General features: G+C 40.3%; 1 protein-coding gene across 2 annotated transcripts in view; it reads right to left on the reverse strand.

The window, feature by feature from the left end:
* Positions 1-430: 430 nt before the first annotated feature.
* Positions 431-25,230, reverse strand: part of LOC122809219 — a 633,651-nt gene continuing 608,851 nt past the window's right edge. For both annotated transcript variants that reach the window (XM_044080532.1, XM_044080531.1), the window contains one exon: positions 431-845. In XM_044080532.1, the coding sequence (XP_043936467.1) occupies positions 813-845 (33 nt within the window). In that variant the 3' untranslated portion in view covers positions 431-812. The remainder of the gene's footprint in view (positions 846-25,230) is intronic.

Genomic DNA, 25,230 nt, shown 5'->3' on the forward strand with positions numbered 1-25,230 from the left:
AGGGTAGATAGAGTATGGAGAGGTTTGTTATGATCCACCATATCAAATTTATTAATTTAGTATTATGGCAGGACAAGTGACCTTAAACAGACCAGCTTCAGCCTCAAGTTGTCCAGTAGCACAGAGCTAGATCTAAACAGTGACAGTGCAAGTAATTTTAAGTACAATAGTATGACATACAAACCAATGAATAAAACTAATTTTGCTGACTCTTCCAATCAGTAAATTATATTTCTTGCTCTTTATTTGCAACTTACTATTTTCAGGTGTGATTCATGTATTGTCTCAAGTATTTGACCCCTCAGCTTTTGGATTGTTAGTTATTTAAAAAAATAGCATCTGATTTGTTTGGATAAGTCAAATTTCACATGAGCACAAATGAAAATAAGTCTAGAACAATCAGTACTAAATAACTGCTTTGGACAAAATATTTACAGAGAACCTCTGAAAGTGCATTTATTATAACATAAAAAGTTTTCAGAAAAAAAAATCAGTGCATTAAACGTCTTGGAGAACAGAGTTAGTTTTGATACAATGATGAAATTTTAGTTGCTAAACTACACATTTTAACTAAATGCATATTTATTTTCCAGACTGCAGTTAGAAATTGTTATGCACAGTATTTGAACAGTATAGTCAACTGATACATAAAGACAGAACTCAGCCATATGCATCTGGTAGCATTTAAAAGTTGAATATATGCAAAAGTGAGCATTATGGTTAATAATTGATTTGGTTTGATTGGAGCCTCCTGCTTTTTTCTTTCATGATTTCTTTCAAATGCTTAAAATCTGATGAAGCAATGACGTAAGTTACACAGCAATTTTCTCTTCATCTTTGCTGGGCTGTTGAACAATAAAAAAAAATCACATAATGTCACAAATAGTGAAATATGTTCTTAAATTAGCAGTAACTGAAGATTATTCTTACAGGATAATTGCATCACAGCTTTTACTTTACCCACTGATTAGGTTACAAGAGTTTCTTACTCATTTCACTAAAAAACTACAATGTGATTTTGCTGCTCTGTCATAAACAAAGCAGTAAATAGAAAACGGAGAAAGATGTCTTATGTTGCATTAGTTTCAAGGTGCTGTCAACATTTCTGTATGCTTTGCTGATAATAACACATTTTCATCTACTTCTATTTCATCTTCTGAGCAACGGAATGTATTATTCTTAGCACAAACAAAAAGAAAAGCCCCCGGATTCACAAACCCTCCGTGTAAGACTAAATAAGTCTTACTCGGAGGCTGCAGTTGAACGGTATGATGTCAGCGTGCAATGAATATTCATGAGGACACACTGACTCAACTCCAAGTCTAACACGGACCGTGCAGGAAAGCAGGGGGCGTGTCCGACTGCCGAGCAGTCTAAAGGTCCACGCCCCTGCAAGTGTCCAAAATGCAAAATGTCAAAACACAAGAGCGAGTCTGCTCAAATGTCCATGTACCCAACACCACACTCCCTGACATTGTAAACCCCCAGCATAATTATAAAAAGTAAAACATTATTTTTTTTTTCTAATTCCTGATATAGCTGCTCGTATTTGCGCGTGTGTGCGTGGGTGTGCTCATTGGTTAGCTGCACTTAGCAATCCCGACATGGAAGAGCATAAGAAGGAATGTTTATGCAAATTCTGCCAAAAAGCAATAGTGTAATGGTAGAGCTTTCGCATAAAAAGGAGGCATTCACGGTTTGTGTCCCACCACACCTCTTCCTGTTTATGTTCTAAATTAGTATATGAAATAATTCCTGACATATATGATTAAAAGTTTACTAAAAAGCATTGAAATGGCCTATGTATCAGTGAACAAAATATATATTTATAAAGGATCCTGACATATAATTGCCCATAGTTAAGCAGCGCTTTAACCAGCGCAATATAGTTGACCGTAGTTAAGCAGCGCTTTAGCCTGTGCAATATAGTTGCCCATAGTTAAGCAGCGCTTTAGCCTGTGCAATATAGTTGCCCGTAGTTAAGCAGCGCTTTACCCAGTGCAATAGAGTTGCCCATAGCTAAATAGCACTTTACCCAGCGCAGTCGGTTTGCGTGGAGGTGCGCGCTGCGCCAACCAGCGCACTGTAGGGCAATGTGGAGCAACATAAAGCAAAGTTGCCTAAACACAGCCACACCCCGTAGCCTTTCCGGACAGTAGTAAAATAAAATGCAATAACAAGGTTCGAACCCAGGACTCTGTGCACCATAATCAAAGCACTGAACCAGTGAGCCATGACAGCTTAGGATAAACAGCCACTGTTAAAATACATATACTTATAAATGGTAGATTAACCATTACTAAGCAGGTCTGCAGTCAGCCGAGAATTTTCAAAAACGGCCAATCACAAAAAAGTGCGGAAAATGCGGCATATTTAAGCCCCATAGGTGGGAATACTCGCCATAACTGATTGTAGCTCCCCTCTGCAGTTAGAATGGCTGGTGCTGGAAAGGGTACATGCTTTAGAGCACAACGTTGGGGCATCGAGGAGTCGAAATACATGGTTTGGCTTCTTGTCCACCGTCATGAGTCAAGACTCCTGCAGGACCAGTTCCAAGGGACAGAGTACAAGGCAGAGGCTTGGAACCAGTTAGCTCATGACCTCACCAGTGTCACAGGCATTCCTCGGACTGGTGAGCAGGTCCATCACCACCATGCAGACCTGAAGAGATGGAAGCAGGACCTACTAAACCAATGGATGCAGGAGGCCCGTGGGACGCAAGATGCCCCAATACTGAGTAGGTAGCCATGGAATGCAGTTTATAAGACATGCAAATTGATTCTGTATAATGGATAGGTATGTCTCAATATCCCTTCATTTACTTCACAGCTGCAAGTGTCCGTGCTGCGAATCAGCAAGCCTATGCAGATAGGCTGCTAAGGTTACACCACCAGGCAGGTTAGTAATTATTCTGCATGTATTGTTATATAAAATAGGTGAGAGAGCCTGAAAGAAAGTGTTGTAGCCCAATAATACAGCCATAAAATGCCCTGAATAATCCCTCTGCATGTGCTGTTATATAAAAAAAAGTCAGAGATCCAGAAAAAGAGTATAATAACCCATTAAGAAAGGTAAAATATGTCCGGAATAATATCTCTGCATGTACTGTCATATAAAATAAGTGAGCAAGCCTGAAAAAGAGTGTTCTAACTTGTTAATAAAGGTATAATATGTCTTGAATAATAAAGGACAGAGCCTGTGGAAAAGTGTGTAATGTAATTAATAAAGGAATAAAACTTGGAGTGTGTCTCTGTTACTTACTTTGAAATATTGTTGTACCCTTGCATTATACAAATAGTACTGTTTTAATAAGTGCTGGCAACCCACAGTTGGGCAGTCCCATCTAAAGTGGTTGATGGAAGTGCCAGTAGCTGTGAAGCATATATATAGTCCTCAGCAGTCAGTTACTGGCTGGCATGCATAAGTAAATCTGGCACATGAGTAGCTCATTAATTTGTTCCCCAGAATGTGAGTGTGCTACACGAAATGCAGGGTTCTGTACAAATTGAACTGAAAATGTCATGTGAACACATCCAGATATGTAGATAAAGAAATATAAATAAAATCAATAAATATGTAGCAGTAACATCTGCATCTTGGACAGTTAGTATGTCATATAGGTCAGGTATACAATGAACTAGCCAAAACCATTACACAACCTAATGCATGTTGGCAAGTGTAATAATACATGTAGGGGATATACACCTGCAGTCACTAGGAATGTAGTATAGACTAAAAGTACTTATAAGATGTTAATTGAGGTTTCTTTCTATACCCTACTGTATGTGCATAAACCATGCAATTCCACACCTTAGTGGGTATGTGTAATCTCAAAACATTTGTTGGGACATATGTCCTATTGTTCTATAAATATCTGCATTCACTTTGATGCATGTGCCCTGTTCAAACACCACAATCATGGTGGTCTGTTGCTACCAATCATCCCTGCATGCTGTTGGAATGTCCACTGTCATTCAATATATGCATGTGTTATGCTTGCTGTTCAACTGTTGGAAACTTGGTGTGTTGGGTTAATGGGTATATTACTGCATGCTGTTACAACTAATTTGGAATGCTGTTGTTTATGTTGTAATTAAACACACCTAATCACAGAACGTATGGGAAGGCCGGTCTCAGCGGACCTACCTGTCCCTCCTCAGCTGGTGAGTGCACCTGGCACCAGCAGGTCAGGTGCCCAGCCTGGGCTCCCCTCCTCCATTGGTCCTGTGCCACCTTTGGGTGGAAGCGCTGCAGGGGATAGGACTCATCCCCCTCGTGCAAGCATGGGCGGAGAAGGGCCACCTGTCACCCTTCGAAGGGGCCTGGTTGTGGTGCATAGGGAGATCCAGCGTTCAGTCGCTGATCCCCTATGCCAGCTCGAGGCGAGAGTGGCATGTCTCATGGGTGAGCCTGCCCATCCTATATAGCTCACAGCACAGCCACCCTCGGGGTTGTGAAGGTGCAGTGGTGACTGCCCATGGGTGGGGATCTCAGTTCCACTGTTACCTTCTGTGGGTCATGGGCTTGCGATTTCCAAACATCCATCCCCATCAATTGTGTTCATCCACCCCATGTGTCATACACCACGCCGGTATGCGTCTTGTTTATCTTGTCTGTTTACCTCCCCAACCTACCTCCCCAAATATACATACTTCCTCTACCTCACTTTCCACTCTCACCTGAAAAAAAAGGGCAATCTGCACCCACAAAAAAATTACGCCCCATACATAGCTGCCCATTTTGCACACATGTCCACTGGACATGTAAACTGATAATTATAATTGACAGTACAACATACTTTGTTGTCCTCTGTTGCTGGTAAAGAAATGGGCAGCTATGGACCTTCCCTACACCTGTCCTGCACATCCCGAGCTTGTTTTCCTACTGTCTTTCCCTCTTTTTGCCCCCTTTTTCACTACTTTCCTATCTCCCCAATTTTCTTTTCTTTCAAAGAAATTAGCATGGGGGTTAGCAGGAGTAAGCACTATTAAGCAGTAGTTAGCGGGTTTGAGCAAGTGTGCTTATATGTGTGCTTAGCTAAGCATCGCTAAGCATCACGCAAACCCACACAAACCCGCTTACAACTGCTTAAAAGTGCCTTAGTCACTCTATGTCAGGGCCCTTGTTCTGCTCAGCAGCAAAATAAAACACCTATTTCAGTCTCGAACCCCAGACCTTGGACACACTAGACTGCATGAAGTACCACTAAGCCACAGCCGATATACAATAACTTGGTGCTGAAATAAATATATCATGCATTACAATGAGGGAATGTAAAGGGAAATAGGAATGCCATAACACAAATCTTGTTCTGTGGGACTTTACCAGTAGTTGTTGTGGAATTGCATGACATGACTGTGAAAAGAGAACCTGCCATTCTAGCAGGGAATAATGTTACAGTAGCACCTTATAAAACCCACATAGTATCAGACACGGATAAACACTGGCATAGTTGAATAGGGCAGAGGCCAGACTTCCCAACTGTGACTGCTTTACAGGGATGTCCCTGATTCATAAACAAATGTTAGCTGTGCCCCTCTGAATCACTCTGAAAAGTACTAACATTAGGCAGAAAAGTGGGGAATCACACTTAATGAATAATGTCAATAAGGAGTAGACATTGCTTGCATGTCAGAAAAGGTGTAGTAATACATATGCTCCGATTCCCTCGAAGTCTCAACTGAAATATGTCTGTAATATATTACAGGTGTATCTCACTTATATGTACCTTTCCCTGAGACTGTTCAAATATATACCTGAGAGTATCTGAAGCCTGGCAGAGGCAGAAACACACAGGCATATCAGCATTTCTGCTGTTACACACTCTGCAAATAGCTTTGGAAGGAGTTCCACAAGCATGGCCTTATGTAGGAGTACAACACAGAAATATCAAAGGATGTAGCCATGTACTGCTAGCAACCAACTGTGACAAAGACATTGTTCCACTGCTGAAAAGACCGGTGTGGTGCACATACAAGGAATAAAAGGCTAACCTCTGGCTACCATCTGGATATGTCCACAGGTAGGAGCTATGCAGACAGACTACTTGCCTTGATAGACTAACAGGTACACAGCAACCCTGTATGTTCAGCAAGATAAACATCAGACAACAATAAATAATGCTCTCTGCAGTTCTGCACCCCTACCCAAAAGTACTATATACCTGTGTATTCAGGCAAAACCAAGGGTGTAGGTAGGCATACTCAGTACTCTAATATGTCCAGTTGTCTTGAGCAGCCTGTGCTAATGTCAACACAAACAAACCACAAACTGTTCAGAAGTGAGTAACTTAATAATTACAGTATAGCAGTTTACAAACAGTGCATGTGCCAGACGAATACATTGCAATAACTACTTTTGTATGGCAGTTAATTGTCTAATTCAAAAAGAAAGTACATACTCCCATGTATCCTGTGTTAGCATTTAGAGGGGTGAGTAAAAGTCTACACTGCGAAGTGAGTACTGGAAGCAGCAACATTCAGGTTTGAGTACAACATGCATATCACTGGCTACAACCCTAGCTTCAGATATGAGACATATACCAAACTTCTGACTGACACAACGGTGTCCAGAGCAAACAAGCATGGGCCCCACCTTGGAAAGCTGAAAGAGCTACGCCTACCTAACCTAGAATTTTATAGCAGTGGGCTGCAATCACAGTGAGTACTGCAATTACCACACAACAGGTTGCATGCAATTATTAAATGGTGGGCACCAATTGGTGCAGAGGCTGTCACATGCACATGTGCAGATACCTAGAAAAGCAGGCTGTACCTGCTGTCCACACATACAATAATATCATTGCAGGAACAGAGAGAGAGAGAGAGAGAGAGAGAGCAAGAGAGAGACAGAGACGGAGACAGAGACAGAGACACAGACAAAAGAGACAGAAACAGACAGAGAAAACCCAAAAAACAAAAAAAAAAACCCCAAAAAAACAAAAAAAAAAAATAAAAAATAAAAACAGTAACAACAGATGGAGCAGAGAAATACAAAGGTAAGGTATATAACACATATGTATTTGCCGGCATGTAGTAGATGTTCTTGAAGAGTGCTCTACATACTGTGAATCATCCATATGTGGTAGCAGTACATATCTATATGTATCTGCACATGTGCATAGGGCAAGGGACATACTGCAACTACTAGTGAAGGGTAGACATATATATATGTTGTTGAAGGTTGTTATGTGCATATATCTATGTAGGTTGTAGTGTGTGGCATAGAAAACAGCATGCAGTGCTAGTATATGTCATGTGGTGGTTAAACGCTGTGGGACTGATTTGTCAGATCTGCTGTGTTACAGCCAATGAGGCCTGCTAAAGCTACATGGGCTGAAGACACCAAAATGCATTCTGAACAACGCTGTGCAATATTATTACATAACTGTATATCTCACAACTGTCGCATAATTGATATCCCCACCATGAAAGGTGGACTGTATATGTGCCTATATGTACAACAATATGTGTAGCAATGGATGTTTAGATGTATGTGTATATATATGTATATATATATATATATATATATATATATATATATATATATATATATAGAGAGAGAGAGAGAGAGAGAGACACGGGGTCATACGTACCACACAGGTGCATGGTGAACAAGGCATGGACTGAAGACCAGTGTCGATACTGCAGTGCCTTCCCTCCTTTCCAAAACACTGTACCCATTAACTACCACATAGGTGGAAATCTACCTAACACTGAAGGTGTGATAAGGGAACATGGGACACAGGTGGACAGTAGCCTCCCCTTTGATAATCACAGTGCCGCACTAGTCTTGTAATCTGTCTATGTGGTACGTGTCATCACAAAAGGTGTGTCATCTAGGGAAATATAGGTCAGTATTCCCCTCTACTCATCACAATGTCCCGTGTGGTATGTACCTAACATGACAACTACAGCAAGTGGAAAGGCTACAGACATACCTCACAAAGAGTAATACTGGCCTCAAACAGATGCCCTATGCAGACTGACTCACAAAACCACAGCTAGACTGTGTTGCATACCGCCCACACAGAGGTGACCTCTGCCAGACATACAGAGGTATGTCACATCCATAGCTGTTGGACAACCACCATGTCACCATATCACAATCCCTCCAGGCTACACGCTCTAGGGCCCTAAACCTCGTCAGCTCACTAAATAGCATATGCTGGAGGGATAGGTTCCTATCTCAGAGATATGCCATACTCTGGAATAAACCACCTATTAATAGCAAACAAGGCTCCTCATTAGCAGTTGTCATAAATACCCCTGATGATTGTTTGGGAGATAGGTAATACACCCTGGGAATCACCTCTGTGGTTCTGGTTGACAGGGGCAAGTGAAATCAAATTACATGTGTGTCAAAGGCCAGAGTAGCATATGGCTAGGCTGCTGTAGGCCCTAGGGCCAATAGCATATTACCTACCTATGACATGATGCACACACACATGTACTCAGTGCAATACCTGCTATGTGAGGTTGAATGAGTGTGACAGTGAATGTGTGCAAGGTCTGTAAAGGTGTGATAGCTTAGTGTGAATTTGTTTCTGACATGGTAGTTTGCATCCTAGCTGTGAGGCCAGCAAAAGATGTGTATGTTATTGCTAGGCAGACATAGTAGTATGGCATACATTGTGACGTAGTTCCTTGTTGACCACTGTGGTGTCCCATTGTAGGCTAAAGCAATACATGTATGCTTAGTGAGTGGTACTGCTGGTGAATCCAACTCCCATATGAACTGAAGTACTACCTGAAGCTGTAGGCCTAAACAGCACAGTATGGTGTATGTTCACATTGCTTGGAAACACTGTCTTGTGTGTTTCCTGTAGTCTGCACAGATTACATACCTCAGGCATAAGGTTTTGTAAGTAGTGGCACACAGCACTGTATGTTACACAGGTAAAGCTCATCTGGGTTGGCATACATTGGTGTGTTGTATGTTTGTCTGATGTGTGTGTAATTATGCCTGTACCATGCCCGCAATCATATGTGTGTTACAGGGTATATGTGTGTATCTAGCAACATGTATACTCTGTTACAGCAGTATGCCACCTATATTAACAACTGTGCACATATGTTAGGCAGGGGTATGGCAACAATGACTAGGGTGGTTTACTGGTAATACTGTAACTGTACTTTACATTCATTGCAATGGATGACATTTTTTGACTTTCTGGGTGATGGCCCACCAACGTAATCCCTGTTACACAGCAGCGGAGGAACAGGACATCCACCAGAGCCTGGTGCAGCACTACTCCCTGCTGTTTTCCAGAAGCAGCCAGCACCAGCATGAGCGGACTGCACTGTGACAAGATCTTGTTCATCGGGTAAATGACATAGGCATTCATAACTGGACATATGAGCAGGTACTCCATCACTGCAGTGATTTAATTAGACATGTCCAGCTGCGTACGTCTGATATCCATAGACAACAGCTTGCCACAGGTGGTGGGGTGGCCATTCATCCCCCCCTCCCCAGAGTGGAGGAGCTGCTCCTAAGTGTGATGGCTCCTGGCCAACAACAGCAACTGCAACAGACATGTGTTGTCATGGAGGCCGGAGCCACCCAGCATGTTGACATGGAGCATGCAGGTAACATGCCCTGTTTGTAGACTACTGTTACCTGTATTGTCAGATTATGCATATGTGAGATGTGTACTGTGTGTTTAGCAGTTGTGCTGCCTAGTGTTGTGCAATACTGATATTTGGAGTATTATCTGTATACCTGTGACTATCGACTGTTGTTCTGCTGTAGTTTAGCAAACCCACAGTAGCAATGCCACAGTTGTGGCCACTGACAAACTGTCTCATATTGTTGTAGGTCCCTCTGGTGTGACAGCAGGGCAGACGATCTATGCTGGTGAGTGTGTTATAACTTTAATATTGGCAATGAAATGTGCATGCCATAGATGAGGTGTAGACCATGTACACGTAACACACCTATGCATAATGCATGCTGTGCATGTTTGCTGTGAGATGTTGCACATCTCAGTAATGTCAGTAGCTGCCTCAATCACATGCAATACACAGAGCATCAAACACACTTATGGCAACACCGTACTGCACATTGGATAGGCATAGTTGATACAGATGTACACAACATAACACGTTTGTCATACGCAGTACACCTCAACATGCTACACATGGCGTAACCACACACCTGCTGTAAGGTCACACTTCAGTATCCCACATGTCATCCACACAGCAGACATGATATACCTGAGCGGTAGAGGCCTATCATGGGGCTGTGCAACACTCTTCAACACATAACACAGTCATGTTAGGCAATGCTCTCTATTGGGCACCTCACACACCCATGTACAAAGTGTTTGTGTAATTGTGAATGTAGCAACGGCACTGCAGTTCAGGTACAGCATGCTAGGCAGTGGTCTGTCACACATTAGTAGCCTTGATTGACCACATGATTCATGATGATGATGGCTCATGGTACTACACTCCATCCAGTTACAGTGACCACAGTACTACACATAGCAGTCATTGCTTTGCACCTCAATGTTGTGTGTGTGTAAACATATGCACCTATACACAATATGCATAGCATGTTGTGTGTGTGCAAACATATGCAACTATACACAATATGCATAGCAGTCGCCATCTGTACAAAGTGACACATATATGTCCTGGAATGCTATTGGGTGTATAGGTCACATGACACACATTGGGTATATGTGATGTTTAATGCTGCAGTCGTGTAGCATGGCATGTCATGGCTGGCACTGATATATCTGCAATATGTCCCACACTCACCATAACCACTGTACAATGGCCATGTCGAGCATTGGTATTCCATCACGTATACATGCACCACTCATCCCGTGTATGTACATAGCATGCATGTGCTGCACCTGAACCCACAATTATCTGCTACAGACACAGACACTGTAATCAGACATGGAAATCTATGTGACACACAGATAACACATGCAGCCATGGTATGTATACCTGTGGGTGATGGTGTACAGGACATTGCAGAGCTTATAATACTTGCACAGCAATGTTGTGTCCTTGTACACATTGTGTTCCAGGGTGTAGCCAATCACTGAACAACTACACACATGTATCAAAGCCATGTTTACTGTTATTAACTAGGGCTGTCTACACTCACACTGCATGGTCTTGAGCAACATATATTCTGCATGCTGACACATGTGAGGTGACTGTTTGCCTTGTGATACTGTCACCCACCTTCAACCACTATTGAGTATGTTTTGGATTGCTGGTGTGTGTGTGTATCTGCTGTAGTAAGGAGTGTATTTGTGTGCATGTGTGCATGTTTGCATGTGTGCATGTGTACATGCATGCATGTGTGCATGTGTTCATGTGTTCATGTGTGCATGTGTGCATGTGTTCATGTGTGCATGTGTGCATGCATGCATGCGTGTATGTGTGCATGTGTGCATGTGTTCATGTGTGCATGTGTGCATGTGTGATAACATCATGTACAGATTGTAAAGTGTGTTTCATGTCTTCCTCTCACAGGTGCTGAGGTTGGGTTGGCTGAATGCAGCAGGGAACCTGAAGTCACTGCCACAAATCATGGAGATGATGATACATGTATTGTGGCACAGGCAGGTTTGACAGGGTCTGTCGTTGGTCCGCCAATCAACAGTACACAGCTTTCCATCCCATCTATGCGCACAGTCATACTGCCAATACATCCCTCATCACCAATGGCCTTAGCCGAGGGACAGCATACAGTTGGCATTGACCAGGATAGTGTGGTATCCATGGCACATGCATCCCCTCACAGCAGCCATACCCAGATTCCTGGAATGGTACCACATAGGCGGATGTCCAGGGGTTCTCATGGGAGCACCGCTGGTCATAATGCCCTTGGCAGATGTGCCCCCACAGGTCTTACAACCTCAGGTATGTTCCGGCTGTAATGCAGGCACAGGCACGTATGGAATGGTACACCAGACAGGGACTAAGGGCGCAGAGGGCCCATAACACCACTATCAATGACAGTATCTGTGACCTTGCCGGTGCCATCCGTAATTACACCGAGGTCATTGATAGATGTTGGGGGAGACATTAGTTGCCCTCCACAATGTGTTTTCCATGAGCCAGGACCATGCGGGATGGTTGAGATGTCAAAGCGGACGTATGCCAGCAACATCAATGGCTGGCAGTCATCGCAGATGACCCACAGATCACAGCCACTCCCATAGTGGCAGTACCAGCCCCAGCAATGCTGGGGCTGGCCTGTCGATTGACCGTCCTAGTAGACCACATGCACGTGGCTCTGGCCAGTCCCAGCAGGGACATGGGTCCAGTCGACATACCTCTGCCTCTGATGATAGTACCCAGTCAGGCTTGGTACCCAATACTGTCCGTAGCACCCCTGCCAGACACAGGTACCATGTCCGTGCCCATAGACAATGATCTGTGCAGCCTGGCAGGTACAGTCTGTGGCTGTCCCACAACCTCCCATATATGGCAGCCACATGGTGGAGCTGTGTGCATGCAGACACACACACACATAAGCCAAACACCTAGGGCTCACACATACACACACACATTACATCAACATTGGCCCATGCTGTACTGTTGTCCCCCCCCACACACACACACACACACATATACATGTCGATTGGATGGGTCAATGTCGGGCTCTGGCAAACCAACAACACACCCTGTGCATATGATGAAACCTGTGCCACCTCCTGTCATCTGTAACATTGATGCAGAAACAGGCTCACATGGTGCTAATGCACAGCGTGACATTATAGCAGTGCAGCAATGTTAGCATGTTGTCAACAGGAAAGTGAAGTGATATCCTTGTAGGTATATCTGAGCAGGCATGATGCATCAAAGCTATGATTGTCAATGTAGTATTGTTTACACCAGTGTTAAGTCTGAGTATGTATTGTCCGCCCATGTGCCACTTGGCTGAAGTGTATAGTGTTGCCAGCATGTGTTAGTGAGTGGACAGTACGTGTGTGATGTGTGCAGTACAGATTAGCAGGTGTACATCTGTGAACATGGTGGGGGTGCACTGTCTGCATGTACGTGCATAGTGGACACATGGGACATGTGACATAGCCTGCATTACACAGTGTTAACATCTCATAATATCTCTTGGTGGCCAGTATGCATTCTACTACAGATATGTTCTAACATGGGTACACATGTAAAGAGGTCTTTTCGTGGCCAAGAAGAACAGCTGTGAGTACAGAAAATGTAGAAAAAATGTCTACAGTACAGATTTCTGAAAATTGAAATATGCATAGTACTGCCCCTTTAAATCATAATCCCTGTGAGAACAGTGATGTCAGCACAGAGAGAGTATGTATAGAACCTCCCACATTTGAAAATGGTGGAATGGCAAAAGAAACTTTCCCAATGGCTTGCACTAACAGAAGGCTGGATTCCAGTGTTAATTCTGATTCAGTAGCTTTTTTGGAGCAAAAGGAAGCTACACAAACCTCAGTCCTTCCATTTGTGTTAAAGAAGGCGCTGCCAATAAGGGACAGGTCGAGCAGCAGGAATCAAAGAGGGAGAACATGATTACAGCAGAGAGAATGAGTGACACCTGCATATATGAACACCAGGAGCAAGAACCAACAAAAAACTTGGTAATTAATATATCTAGCTTTTCTTTAACTGATGCACAAGCCTCGTTGTTAAATAGAGGCCTGAACTTTATTCCAGCACAGAAAACAGCATTAACTTATTTATTAAAAGAGCTGAAGTTATTTTCTCGTAACCTAACACTTAAAACCATGTTTAAAAGAAATGTATTTGATAATATGTTTAAACAACCTAGTGCCTTTGTACCCAAGATACATCCCACAGTTGAAACTTTTACTAATGTGTGTGAACATGAAATTAGAGAGATGCATGCTAAAAATCTTCCACCTAGATTTTATAACTTGAGTAAATCAGAAACTGAAGCACTGTCAGAACTAAAGGAATCTCACAGCATTGAAATTAGGCCTGCTGACAAGGGGGGCAGTGTAGTAGTAATGGATAAGGTTTTTTATTACAAGAAAATGATGGAACTTTTGAATGATACAGATACTTATGTTGAACTAAATGAGAGACAAGTACAAGGTATAATTGACAGGATATCTGTATATATTTTTGACTTATTGAGTACTAATTATGTATCAGAGGAATTGTTTGACTACTTTCAGACAGAACATCCAACTATACCCATTATTTATGGTCTACCTAAAATTCACAAAGACATCACACAGCCCCCTATGAGACCTATTGTATCCAGTAAAGGATGGGCCACAGAAGCCATCTCAATTTATACTGAACAAAATTTACAAATAGTCCTAAAATCATGTGAGACTATACTAAGGGATACAAAAGCATTTCTGCAACTGTTATATAATAAGACCAGGAATATTAATAGAAATTATATGTTTGTGACAATGGATGTCACTTCACTGTTCACAGTCATACCGAATAAATGGGGTATTGAGAAAATACGTGATATTCTGACCTTGAAACAAGTTTTTCAAAGCACTAAGATTAATTTGATATGTGAGTTGCTTGATATTGTCCTAGAAAATAATGTCTTTATATTCAATGACAAGTTTTATCTACAGAAAGTTGGTGTAGCAATGGGCACAGCTTGTGCTAACAGCTACGCCAACATAGCATTGGCTGCATGGGAAAAAGATCATGTATTAAGTGCTAGCAATAAATATGCTGGCAAAATTGTATGGTATATACGTTTTGTAGATGACGTCTTCCTGTTATGGGATGGTACTAGTGAAGAGTTTCAAGAGATGGTGGAGTACTTACATAGCACCACTGAATTTTTAAGATTCACTAGTCAACATTCCAGGGACTCTATTGAGTTCCTAGATGTTTTGGTTAAGAAGACAGCATTAGACGAACTTACAACAGGGATGTATAGAAAATCTACATGGAGAAATAGTATCTTACATAAGACTAGTATGCATCCAACATTTGTACACAAAAATGTAGTGAAAGGACAATATATGAGAATAAGCTGCTTACATAATACAGATGAAGGCTTTGTGAAGACAATGACTATATTAGAGAAAGACTTCTTAAACAGAGGTTATAGTAAGAAAGACATAAATGAAAGCTCTAAATATACCATTGAAAATAGGGATGGAAGATGTAAACCGCTCTTCTCAAATACTGTAGAAGATGTTAAAAGCAAGGAAGGTCATGATTTTAAAGTTAGATTCCCTATAACTTATTCAAGTGACATCAGAAGGTTCTGTAATATTTTTGAGAAGAATTGGAATGTTTTATTGTCAGATCCTGACTTGAGAGAATTGTTAGAAGATAGACCCAGCTTTTCTTTTAGAAATAAGAGGTCCTTAAAAAGGCAACTCTGTTATAAATCCAGAAACAATGAAAGAATGATCCTATCTGATAGGCAGGGGACTTTTCCTTGCAGAAATTGTACAACATGTGACTATTTATATAATAAATCTACATATAAACATCCTACACTAGGATTTATAATTGATATAGATTTTTATGCTGACTGCAGAACACAAAATGTGGTTTATTTCAGCTTCTGCACTGTCTGTCATGCCTTTTATATAGGCAAAACCAATAGGTGTCTATAGGAACGTATCCTTGAACACCTTAGAGATATAAGGAATAATAAAGACACAAGTGCTTTAGCAAAACATGTGGAAGAAGAAGATAGGAAACATAGTTTTAATTTCATGGTTTTAGAAATAATAAATAAAAGTAAGAGGAGAGGTGATATAAGGAATAAGGTAGAGGAAGCCGAACAAAGATGGATTTTACTACTTCAGGCAGATAGGTCTCCTGGATTGAACAATGCTGTTTCCTTGAAACCTTTTTTAAAATCCAGACCACTAAAACATTAAGTAATATGGATTATTACATAAAATGTGTCTGCTATATGTATATTTTATTTAATCTTATGCAGAATATAAGGCAAATTATTGTACTGATGTATGCAATTTTAATTAGTCTATGTCATAGTTCTATATGTGTTTTCATTGGTTGAACCATATTTTAAATACCAATGTTTTAACTGTTTTTATGAGTCTGAAGAAGCGATCAGCTGACTTAGATCATGAAAGCGCTTACTCTTGTTTAATAAAGAGGTGTGAAACTGCAAGTGAACCGTTTCCTACCTTGACTACTACATCTCAGTTACAACTTTTGGTTTTATAAAGGGCACTACTGTGAAGCCGCAAGTGATTTATTTCCTGAAGTGGATTATTCCATTTTTATCTTCAGCTGTGGTCTAACCATTGGTCTTTTCATTTTTTTCGCTTGAGGTGTATACCAGGCGTTTATCCAGCTTTTGTTTTCTTTCATGTGTTCTTTGGACTGTAATTAAAAGCTGGGACATGGCTGAAGATAATGACAACAATAAGAATCAATGTGAACGACTAGTTGGATTACTACATATATACTCCAACCCCTTGATGCTAAACCCTATTTTTCCACTAAATGAAAGAGAACAAGTGGACTATGATACGCATAAGAAGTTCACTGAACTGTATAGAGATCTGGAAAATAAGTTATATAGCTTTAAAAGGCTACAGTGGCAAAGGTTTCATCTAGAAGCATCATTAAAATATAAAATAGTGCCAAGAGGTCTCAGAGTATTAAATATGCCTACTTATGGTGAGACCTACCCTGAATTACTTCAAAAATGGCAGAACTTAAATTTACAGCTTAGCTATGATTATATGCATTTGCTTATAGAATTTTTTAAACCACAAGAAAAAGAGCTAGCCGTTGAGATAAAGAGGCTACAAGAACAACTGACTAATAATTTTCCTATAGAGGTACTAGGCAGTAAATTAGATGAACTTGCTGACAGTATACAGGGCTATGATAAGAGGTTGCAGAATACTAAAACTAAAAAATTGCAAAGGGACCTCAATGGCTTTCAATGTAAAGAGGTCTTTTCGTGGCCAACGAGAATAGCTGTGAGTACAGAAAATGTAGAAAAAATGTCTACAGTACAGATTTCTGAAAATTGAAATATGCATAGTACTGCCCCTTTAAATCAGAATCCCTGTGAGAACAGTGATGTCAGCACAGAGAGTATGTATAGAACCTCCCACATTTGAAAATGGTGGAATGGCAAAAGAAACTTTCCAAATGGCTTGCACTAACAGAAGGATGGATTCCAGTGTTAATTCTGATTCAGTAGCTTTTTTGGAGCAAAAGGAAGCTACACAAACCTCAATCCTTCCATTTGTGTTAAAGAGGGTGCTGCCAATAAGGGACAGGTCGAGCAGCAGGAATCCAAGAGGAGAACGATTACAGCAGAGAGAACAAGTGACTCCTGCATATATGAACACCAGGAGCAAGAACCAACAAAAAACTTGGTAATTAATATATCTAGCTTTTCTTTAACTGATGCACAAGCCTCGTTGATAAATAGAGGCCTGAACTTTATTCCAGCACAGAAAACAGTATTAACTGATTTATTAAAAGAGCTGAAGTTATTTTCTTGTAACCTAACACTTAAAACCATGTTTAAAAGAAATGTATTTGATAATATGTTTAAACAACCTAGTGCCTTTGTACCCAAGATACATCCCACAGTTGAAACTTTTACTAATGTGTGTGAACATGAAATTAGAGAGATGCATGCTAAAAATCTTCCACCTAGATTTTATAACTTGAGTAAATCAGAAACTGAAGCACTGTCAGAACTAAAGGTTTCTTACAGCATTGAAATTAGGCCTGCTGACAAGGGGGGCAGTGTAGTAGTAATGGATAAGGTTTTTTATTACAAGAAAATGATGGAACTTTTGAATGATACAGATACTTATGTTGAACTAAATGAGAGACAAGTACAAGGTATAATTAACAGGATATCTGTATATATTTTTGACTTATTGAGTACTAATTATGTATCAGAGGAATTGTTTGACTACTTTCAGATAGAACATCCAACTATACCCATTATTTATGGTCTACCTAAAATTCACAAAGACATCACACAGCCCCCTATGAGACCTATTGTATCCAGTAAAGGATGGGCCAGAGAAGCCATCTCAATTTATATTGAACAAAATTTACAAATAGTCCTAAAATCATGTGAGACTATACTAAGGGATACAAAGGCATTTCTGCAACTGTTATATAATAAGACCAGGAATATTAATAGAAATTATATGTTTGTGACAATGGATGTCACTTCACTGTTCACAGTGATACTGAATAAATGGGGTATTGAGAAAATACGTGATATTCTGACCTTGAAACAAGTTTTTCAAAGCACTAAGATTAATTTGATATGTGAGTTGCTTGATATTGTCCTAGAAAATAATGTCTTTGTATTCAATAACAAGTTTTATCTACAGAAAGTTGGTGTAGCAATGGGCACAGCTTGTGCTAACAGCTACGCCAACTTAGGATTGGCTGCATGGGAAAAAGATCATGTATTAAGTGCTAGCAATAAATATGCTGGCAAAATTGTATGGTATATACGTTTTGTAGATGACGTCTTCCTGTTATGGGTGGTACTAGTGAAGAGTTTCAAGAGATGGTGGAGTACTTACATAGCACCACTGAATTTTTAAGATTCACTAGTCAACATTCCAGGGATTCTATTGAGTTCCTAGATGTTTTGGTTAAGAAGACAGCGTTAGACGAACTTACAACAGGGATGTATAGAAAATCTACATGGAGAAACAGTATCTTACATAAGACTAGTATGCATCCAACATTTGTACACAAAAATGTAGTGAAAGGACAATATATGAGAATAAGCCGCTTACATAATACAGATGAAGGCTTTGTGAAGACAATGACTATATTAGAGAAAGACTTCTTAAACAGAGGTTATAGTAAGAAAGACATAAATGAAAGCTCTAAATATACCATTGAAAATAGGGATGGGAGATGTAAACCGCTCTTCTCAAATACTATAGAAGATGTTAAAAGCAAGGAAGGTCATGATTTTAAAGTTAGATTCCCTATAACTTATTCAAGTAACATCAGAAGGTTCTGTAATATTTTTGAGAAGAATTGGAATGTTTTATTGTCGGATCCTGAATTGAGAGAATTGTTAGAAGATAGACCCAGCTTTTCTTTTAGAAATAAGAGGTCCTTAAAAAGGCAACTCTGTTATAAATCCAGAAACAATGAAATAATGATCCTATCTGATAGGCAGGGGACTTTTCCTTGCAGAAATTGTACAGCATGTGACTATTTATATAATAAATCTACATATAAACATCCCAGGATTTATAATTGATATAGATTTTTATGCTGACTGCAGAACACAAAATGTGGTTTATTTCAGCTTCTGCACTGTCTGTCATGCCTTTTATATAGGCAAAACCAATAGGTGTCTAAAGGAATGTATCCTTGAACACCTTAGAGATATAAGGAATAAAAAAGACACAAGTGCTTTATTAAAACATGTGGAAGAAGAAGATAGGAAACATATTTTTAATTTCATGGTTTTAGAAATAATAAATAAAAGTAAGAGGAGAGGTGATATAAGGAATAAGGTAGAGGAAGCCGAACAAAGATGGATTTTATTACTTCAGGCAGATAGGTCTCCTGGATTGAACAATGCTGTTTCCTTGAAACCTTTTTTAAAATCCAGACCACTAAATCATTAAGTAATATGGATTATTACATAAAATGTGTCTGTTATATGTATATTTTATTTCATCTTATGCAGAATATAAGGCAAATTAATGTACTGATGTATGCAATTTTAATTAGTCTATGTCATAGTTCTATATGTGTTTTCATTGGTTGAACCATATTTTAAATACCAGTGTTTTAACTGTTTTATGAGTCTGAAGAAGTGATCAGCTGACTTAGATCGTGAAAGCGCTTACTCTTGTTTAATAAAGTGGTGTGAAACTGCAAGTGACCGTTTCCTACCTTGACTACTACATCTCAGATACAACTTTTGGTTTTATAAAGGGCACTACTGTGAAGCTGCAAGTGATTTATTTCCTGATATGGATTATTCCATTTTTATCTTCAGCTGTGGTCTAACCATTGGTCTTTTCATTTTTTTAAGGTTTGACACTATGCTGTGGGTGATACTGTTACTATCTCTAAATGTTTTGCATTCTGGTAGTATACACAACCTCAACAGCCTGACTATAACCAATCATTAGATGATGTCCTGACAACTGACACACAGATGTAGTGAAATCAGTAACAGTTGGATCCTTCCAGTACTATACTATAACAGTAACCAGTTGTATTGACCGCCACCCGTTCCTGGAACCACACCTGTTTGGCATATAGGCCTCTTAGGTACATGGAAAAACACTAGGGATATGTCCATCCACATCTGGAAGTGCATGCATTGGCCTACAATGCAGTCTCTGGATGGAACACATATCCTACACAAGGGTATCATACAGACAGACACCTGTTGTCCAACACATGCTGTATAGCTCTAAGCCAACTATAGCATAGTCATCCACATTTACTATAGGTTTATAGGTTTGTACTAGGCTAACTGCCCCTGCGAGCCATTTTAAGCATAGCCAGTTATCCCCTGTGAGATTCAAACCCTGTACTTTGTGTTTGGAAAGCAAATACCTTAACCATTAGGCCACCCTCCCAACCTTCGGTACTGTCGGGATACTATACATAGTATCCTGACAGTACCACATAGGTGGTAGCCCCAACATGTATGTCAGGTACCAATGTGTACATACAGCCAAGTGTTATGTCATCTGTCCTTTGGTATCCACATATCCAAAGGCATTGTGAAGTCCCTTGGTGTATCACATAAGATATTAGGGGCCTGTATGCATATCCACAAGGCTGTTGTACACCTATAATGACTGTCCATTATTGCCAGACTTTGTTGTGTATGAACATGTCTGACATATACACCAGGCATCTACCCTCACTCACACTACTCTATAGAAACTGTCATGGGTGTGTGTGACACAGATGACCTTGGCCACAGATCACTACAGTGGCTGGCCTTGTCACATACATACATATGTGACCTACGATCTGAGAAGCAGCGGCACAATCTGTCAAAGGTAACAAATGTATTCATGTAGTATGCAGGCTTCACACCAAATGTATTCATGCAGTATGCAGGCTTCACACCTATGTACTAATTGAGGTCACATGTACATATATTTATTTGCCACATAGATATCTGATGTGTGCAATACACATACCGTTTTAATCCTGATATGTCATACCGTAGTAAAAGCAAAACCCACGCCGCATTGACCAACAGTATCACACACACACACTCAGCAATTGCAGGATTCAAACCCCTATCTACCTATGTTATGACATTAGAGACATACGCATTAACACGACGCTCTATATGTTTTACTGTGGCTCTTATTCCCACTGCTATATTTGTAGGATGCTGACATCATCAGACTTGCCAAAGAGGAATAAACCTCTTTTAAGGTGTTTCCCTAGTCTCCAAAAAAGGGCATTCTTCTCAAAGGAAGTCACACAGGCACATACACCCCCACTCAGCAATTGCAGGATTGAAACCCCTACCTAACTATGTTATGATACTGGAGAGATACGCATTAACATGACGCGCTATATACTTTCCTTAGAGTTTTCATTTCCACTGCTGTATTTGTGGGATACTGATATCATCAGACTTTCCAAACAGGGGCGTACCTCTTTTAATGTGTTTTCCCAGTCTCCAAAATGGGTACTCCTCTCAAAGGAAATCACACACACACACACACACACACACACACACACACACACACACACACACACACACACACACACAGTCAGCAATTGCAGGTTTCAAAGTCCTCCCTAACTATTTTATGATACTAGAAAGATACGCATTAACACGACATGCTATACGCTTTACTGGGTGGTTTCTTTTTTCCTGCTATATTTGTAGGATGCTGACATCATCAGGCTGGACATGGCAATGTGTGTGCACTTTGTTTTATGCAATCCCAGGAATGAACCATGTGGGTCAGCAGGTGTTAACAGCTTGAACAGGACTCCACAATTCTTAGCTTGTGTGATCTATCTGTGGACAAATTGCCATTCCTTCATATGACAATACATATTTATACACAAATTGTTGATTTTGTGGATATGACATGTGTCTGGGATGTTGATAAAGGGCTATTCAAAGTCTATGTGGGATGTGTGTAGCTCCTTTCAGTGATGTATGTCCTGGGTGGCTGCCTTGCAAACAGTCTAGCAGGTTTGGGAACCATGATCTGCCCATGAACATACCACAGTTGTTAGGGTTGTGTGTTTGTCGGCTTCCAATAGCTCTATTTATTACTTCAATCATGATGGACTCCATGGCCTTGCAGATCAGACTTCATAGGCTTATTGGACTATAGTTCCCATGGTCTGTTGTGCACCAACATTTGTGGGATGTGCCATATGTTGCTGTAACACATTCAACAGTTTCAGATCCTGTAGAGAGGGTGAGGCTCAACAGACTGTTCAGGTGCAGGGTCTGTTTGTTCTGTAGTTCACTCATGACACATATAGGGAAACAATGTAATCCAACTGATGCCATGTTTTCGGCTTTGGGGGGAGCTGTTTACCCATTCTAGATGTGATATCTCCTGGTATGATGATATGGCCTTTTGTCAGTGGGAGGTGGGTATGTATATATGGGCCTGTCTGACAGGATGTCGGCATTGTCAGTCAGGTACAGTTGGCCCTGACTCAGGACATATATGAGTGTACATTGCTATTTATGACATAGCTGAATGAGGTGTCATGGTTCTGTCTGGACTCCTTCGCAGATAATCTTTCCAAAACACAGACAAACCTGAGCACTAAACCCCTGTTATTCTCTTTTACACACTTAACACCCTACTGATCCTTTGTGATCAGTCAACAGAGTTGTTAGAAAAATATGTATTTAAATATATGTGAAATGCTAGTTTAAAAGCAAGGTAGTTTATAATGCATTTTATTCTATTAATCATATAACAGAAGGGATAAATTCATGTGTAAATGCAAGTAGCTTCTGAAACTGCAGTGTGCTTTGACCCCTGACCCTGGCAGCTGCCAGCTCAGCAAGCTTAATGTTATGCTTTTCATAAGTGATTATCTGCTGGGTCAGGAAATTAAAATGTTTAAATCTTCCGCTTCTTCCTCATAAGATAACTTGCCCTTGTAGATAATTAAATCTTCCTTTCCTGATGTAGTAATTTGTCCCTGTAAGATAAGAACACAGCTGGTGGGAAAGTGAAACAGTGAACAAAGAGGTGAATTTAAAGTCTGAATCTGCTATTGTATTCGAACTGATATGAGACCTTTAAGAAGTAGCTTTACAGAAAGACATTATGACTGGCCAGCTGGATAGCAAGGCCGTATTGTATCTAAAGGAAAAGTTTTTTTTAAATGTACTGCATCAGCATTTTTAGATGAATAGAATACTGTTAGTAAAAGTGATGTAGATGCCTTGTGACTAACCATGTCAGTAAGGTGGGCATAACTTGAATGCAAACACTATAAAATACTCTGTACTTCCTGCATCATGTCAGACAAAATTCTGTACTTGTATGGTTTTTTGCCTCCTGGTGTACACTAGTAAACTTTTGAATCTGAACCTCCTGTGTATTGAATTCTGATTTTTTATTTAACAGTTTGATCCTTTCGAGACGGAATTCCCTTGGTAAGCTGCAGATCAGAGTGTATCGGTGGTCGAATACTGCGCAGGAGAAGTTACCAAAATGGTTCTTCTTGAGTGAAAAGACCTCCGACTGAATTGTCGTGTGTAAAGAGGCTGGCCACTTTCTGATCTGTGGCCGAAGAGCGGAATTTGACCATTTTCAAGACCAGGAGGCTCAGGTAGGAAGAATTTGCCTTTTTTCTGTTTAAGATCAGGGACTAGGTTACAGTATGTTGTTGTCAGGATTTGTTTTTGCAGATCAGGGACAAAAGGAAGTACTGTATATTTTGTCATAGATCAGGGTAACAGAATAAGGTAGACAGTTATTCTAGATAAACTGTAAACAGGAACTAAGAAATTGACATCACGTGATAAAAAAAGGGTTACGTAACATTTTCTTTGATATGGGTAATCAGTGCACTAAAACCTCGTGAGATCCGCCCCTAACCGAAGACGCAAAATACATGCAATTACAGCGTGCTGATAATGTTAGGTATTATACGAAATGGGTTAACAAATATGAATTTGATGGTAAACTAGATAAACTTACACTAGTTAAACTCGTTAAACAGCTTAAATCTGATGCAGGAGGTCAGGCAAAAAAGCAACGCCAACTAGGCATACCTCAAGCACACAGGTGGATTGAGGAAGCAAATTGTAGGGAACAGAAGCTTAAAAATTCAAAAACATTATTTTTAGACAAAGAGGATAATAACTTGGTAATAGCTACAGCTCCTCCTCCTCCTCCCTTACCCCCTCCCTTACCCTTTTCAGGATATGAAGTGAGTGGACAGGCTGGTCCGCCTCCACGTTATCCTGAAGTTTCAGTAAGACCACGACCATTTGTTAGGGATCCTATTGAGACTAGGTCTTGAACACGTAAAACACATAGGGACACAGAATCATACCAGATAGAGAGAAATCTACAGGATGAGAGTGAGGAAGAAATATGCCCACTTATAGAAGTTCCAAATCCTCAGGCAGGACAGGAAGGGCAGGATCCAACACTCTTAGTATATAGACCATGGACACCGGAAGATATCCGGAAGGCTACTGAGGGAATCCCCCATCCGAAAGTTAATTTTACGAAATTTTTGAAGATTTACAAGGCATGAGGTTAAGTTACCACTTGAATGGGGAAGAAGTAGAAAAAGTAGTAAGACAAATTATAGGTCCAGATTGGCACATGATTTGTGGCACCTGGAATCCTCGTAATGCAGAACTTAGGCCACTCCCACATAGTGATGCAGAGTTAGACAACAGAGTGAAAGGTCTGACAGACAGAATCTCTGAGAAATGGAAACCTAGAGCAGACTGGACTTGCATTAATCAATGCATACAACAGGAAAATTAGACAATAGATGGATATTATGCTAGATTATTAGAATGCTTTAATAATCATAGTGGTATGTCGGTTCCTGAGAAGCAAACAACTGATTCCCCGTATGAACAACAATTAAAAAATGCATTTTTGAAAGGTTGCATTGCACCTATTAGTAGCTTCATTACGAAGCATATGATAGATCATCGAACAGGGAGGCTACAAGCCTTACTCGAATACGCTAGACATGCTGAGAGACATTTTAATAGTAAAAAGAAAAAGAAGGCGCAAGTCTTCACTGCTGAAGACGGAGT

The sequence above is a fragment of the Protopterus annectens genome, chromosome 8.part0, assembly GCF_019279795.1.
Source record: "Protopterus annectens isolate FY-2018-M chromosome 8.part0, PAN1.0, whole genome shotgun sequence".
In the NCBI taxonomy this organism is placed as follows: Eukaryota; Metazoa; Chordata; order Ceratodontiformes; family Protopteridae; genus Protopterus; species Protopterus annectens.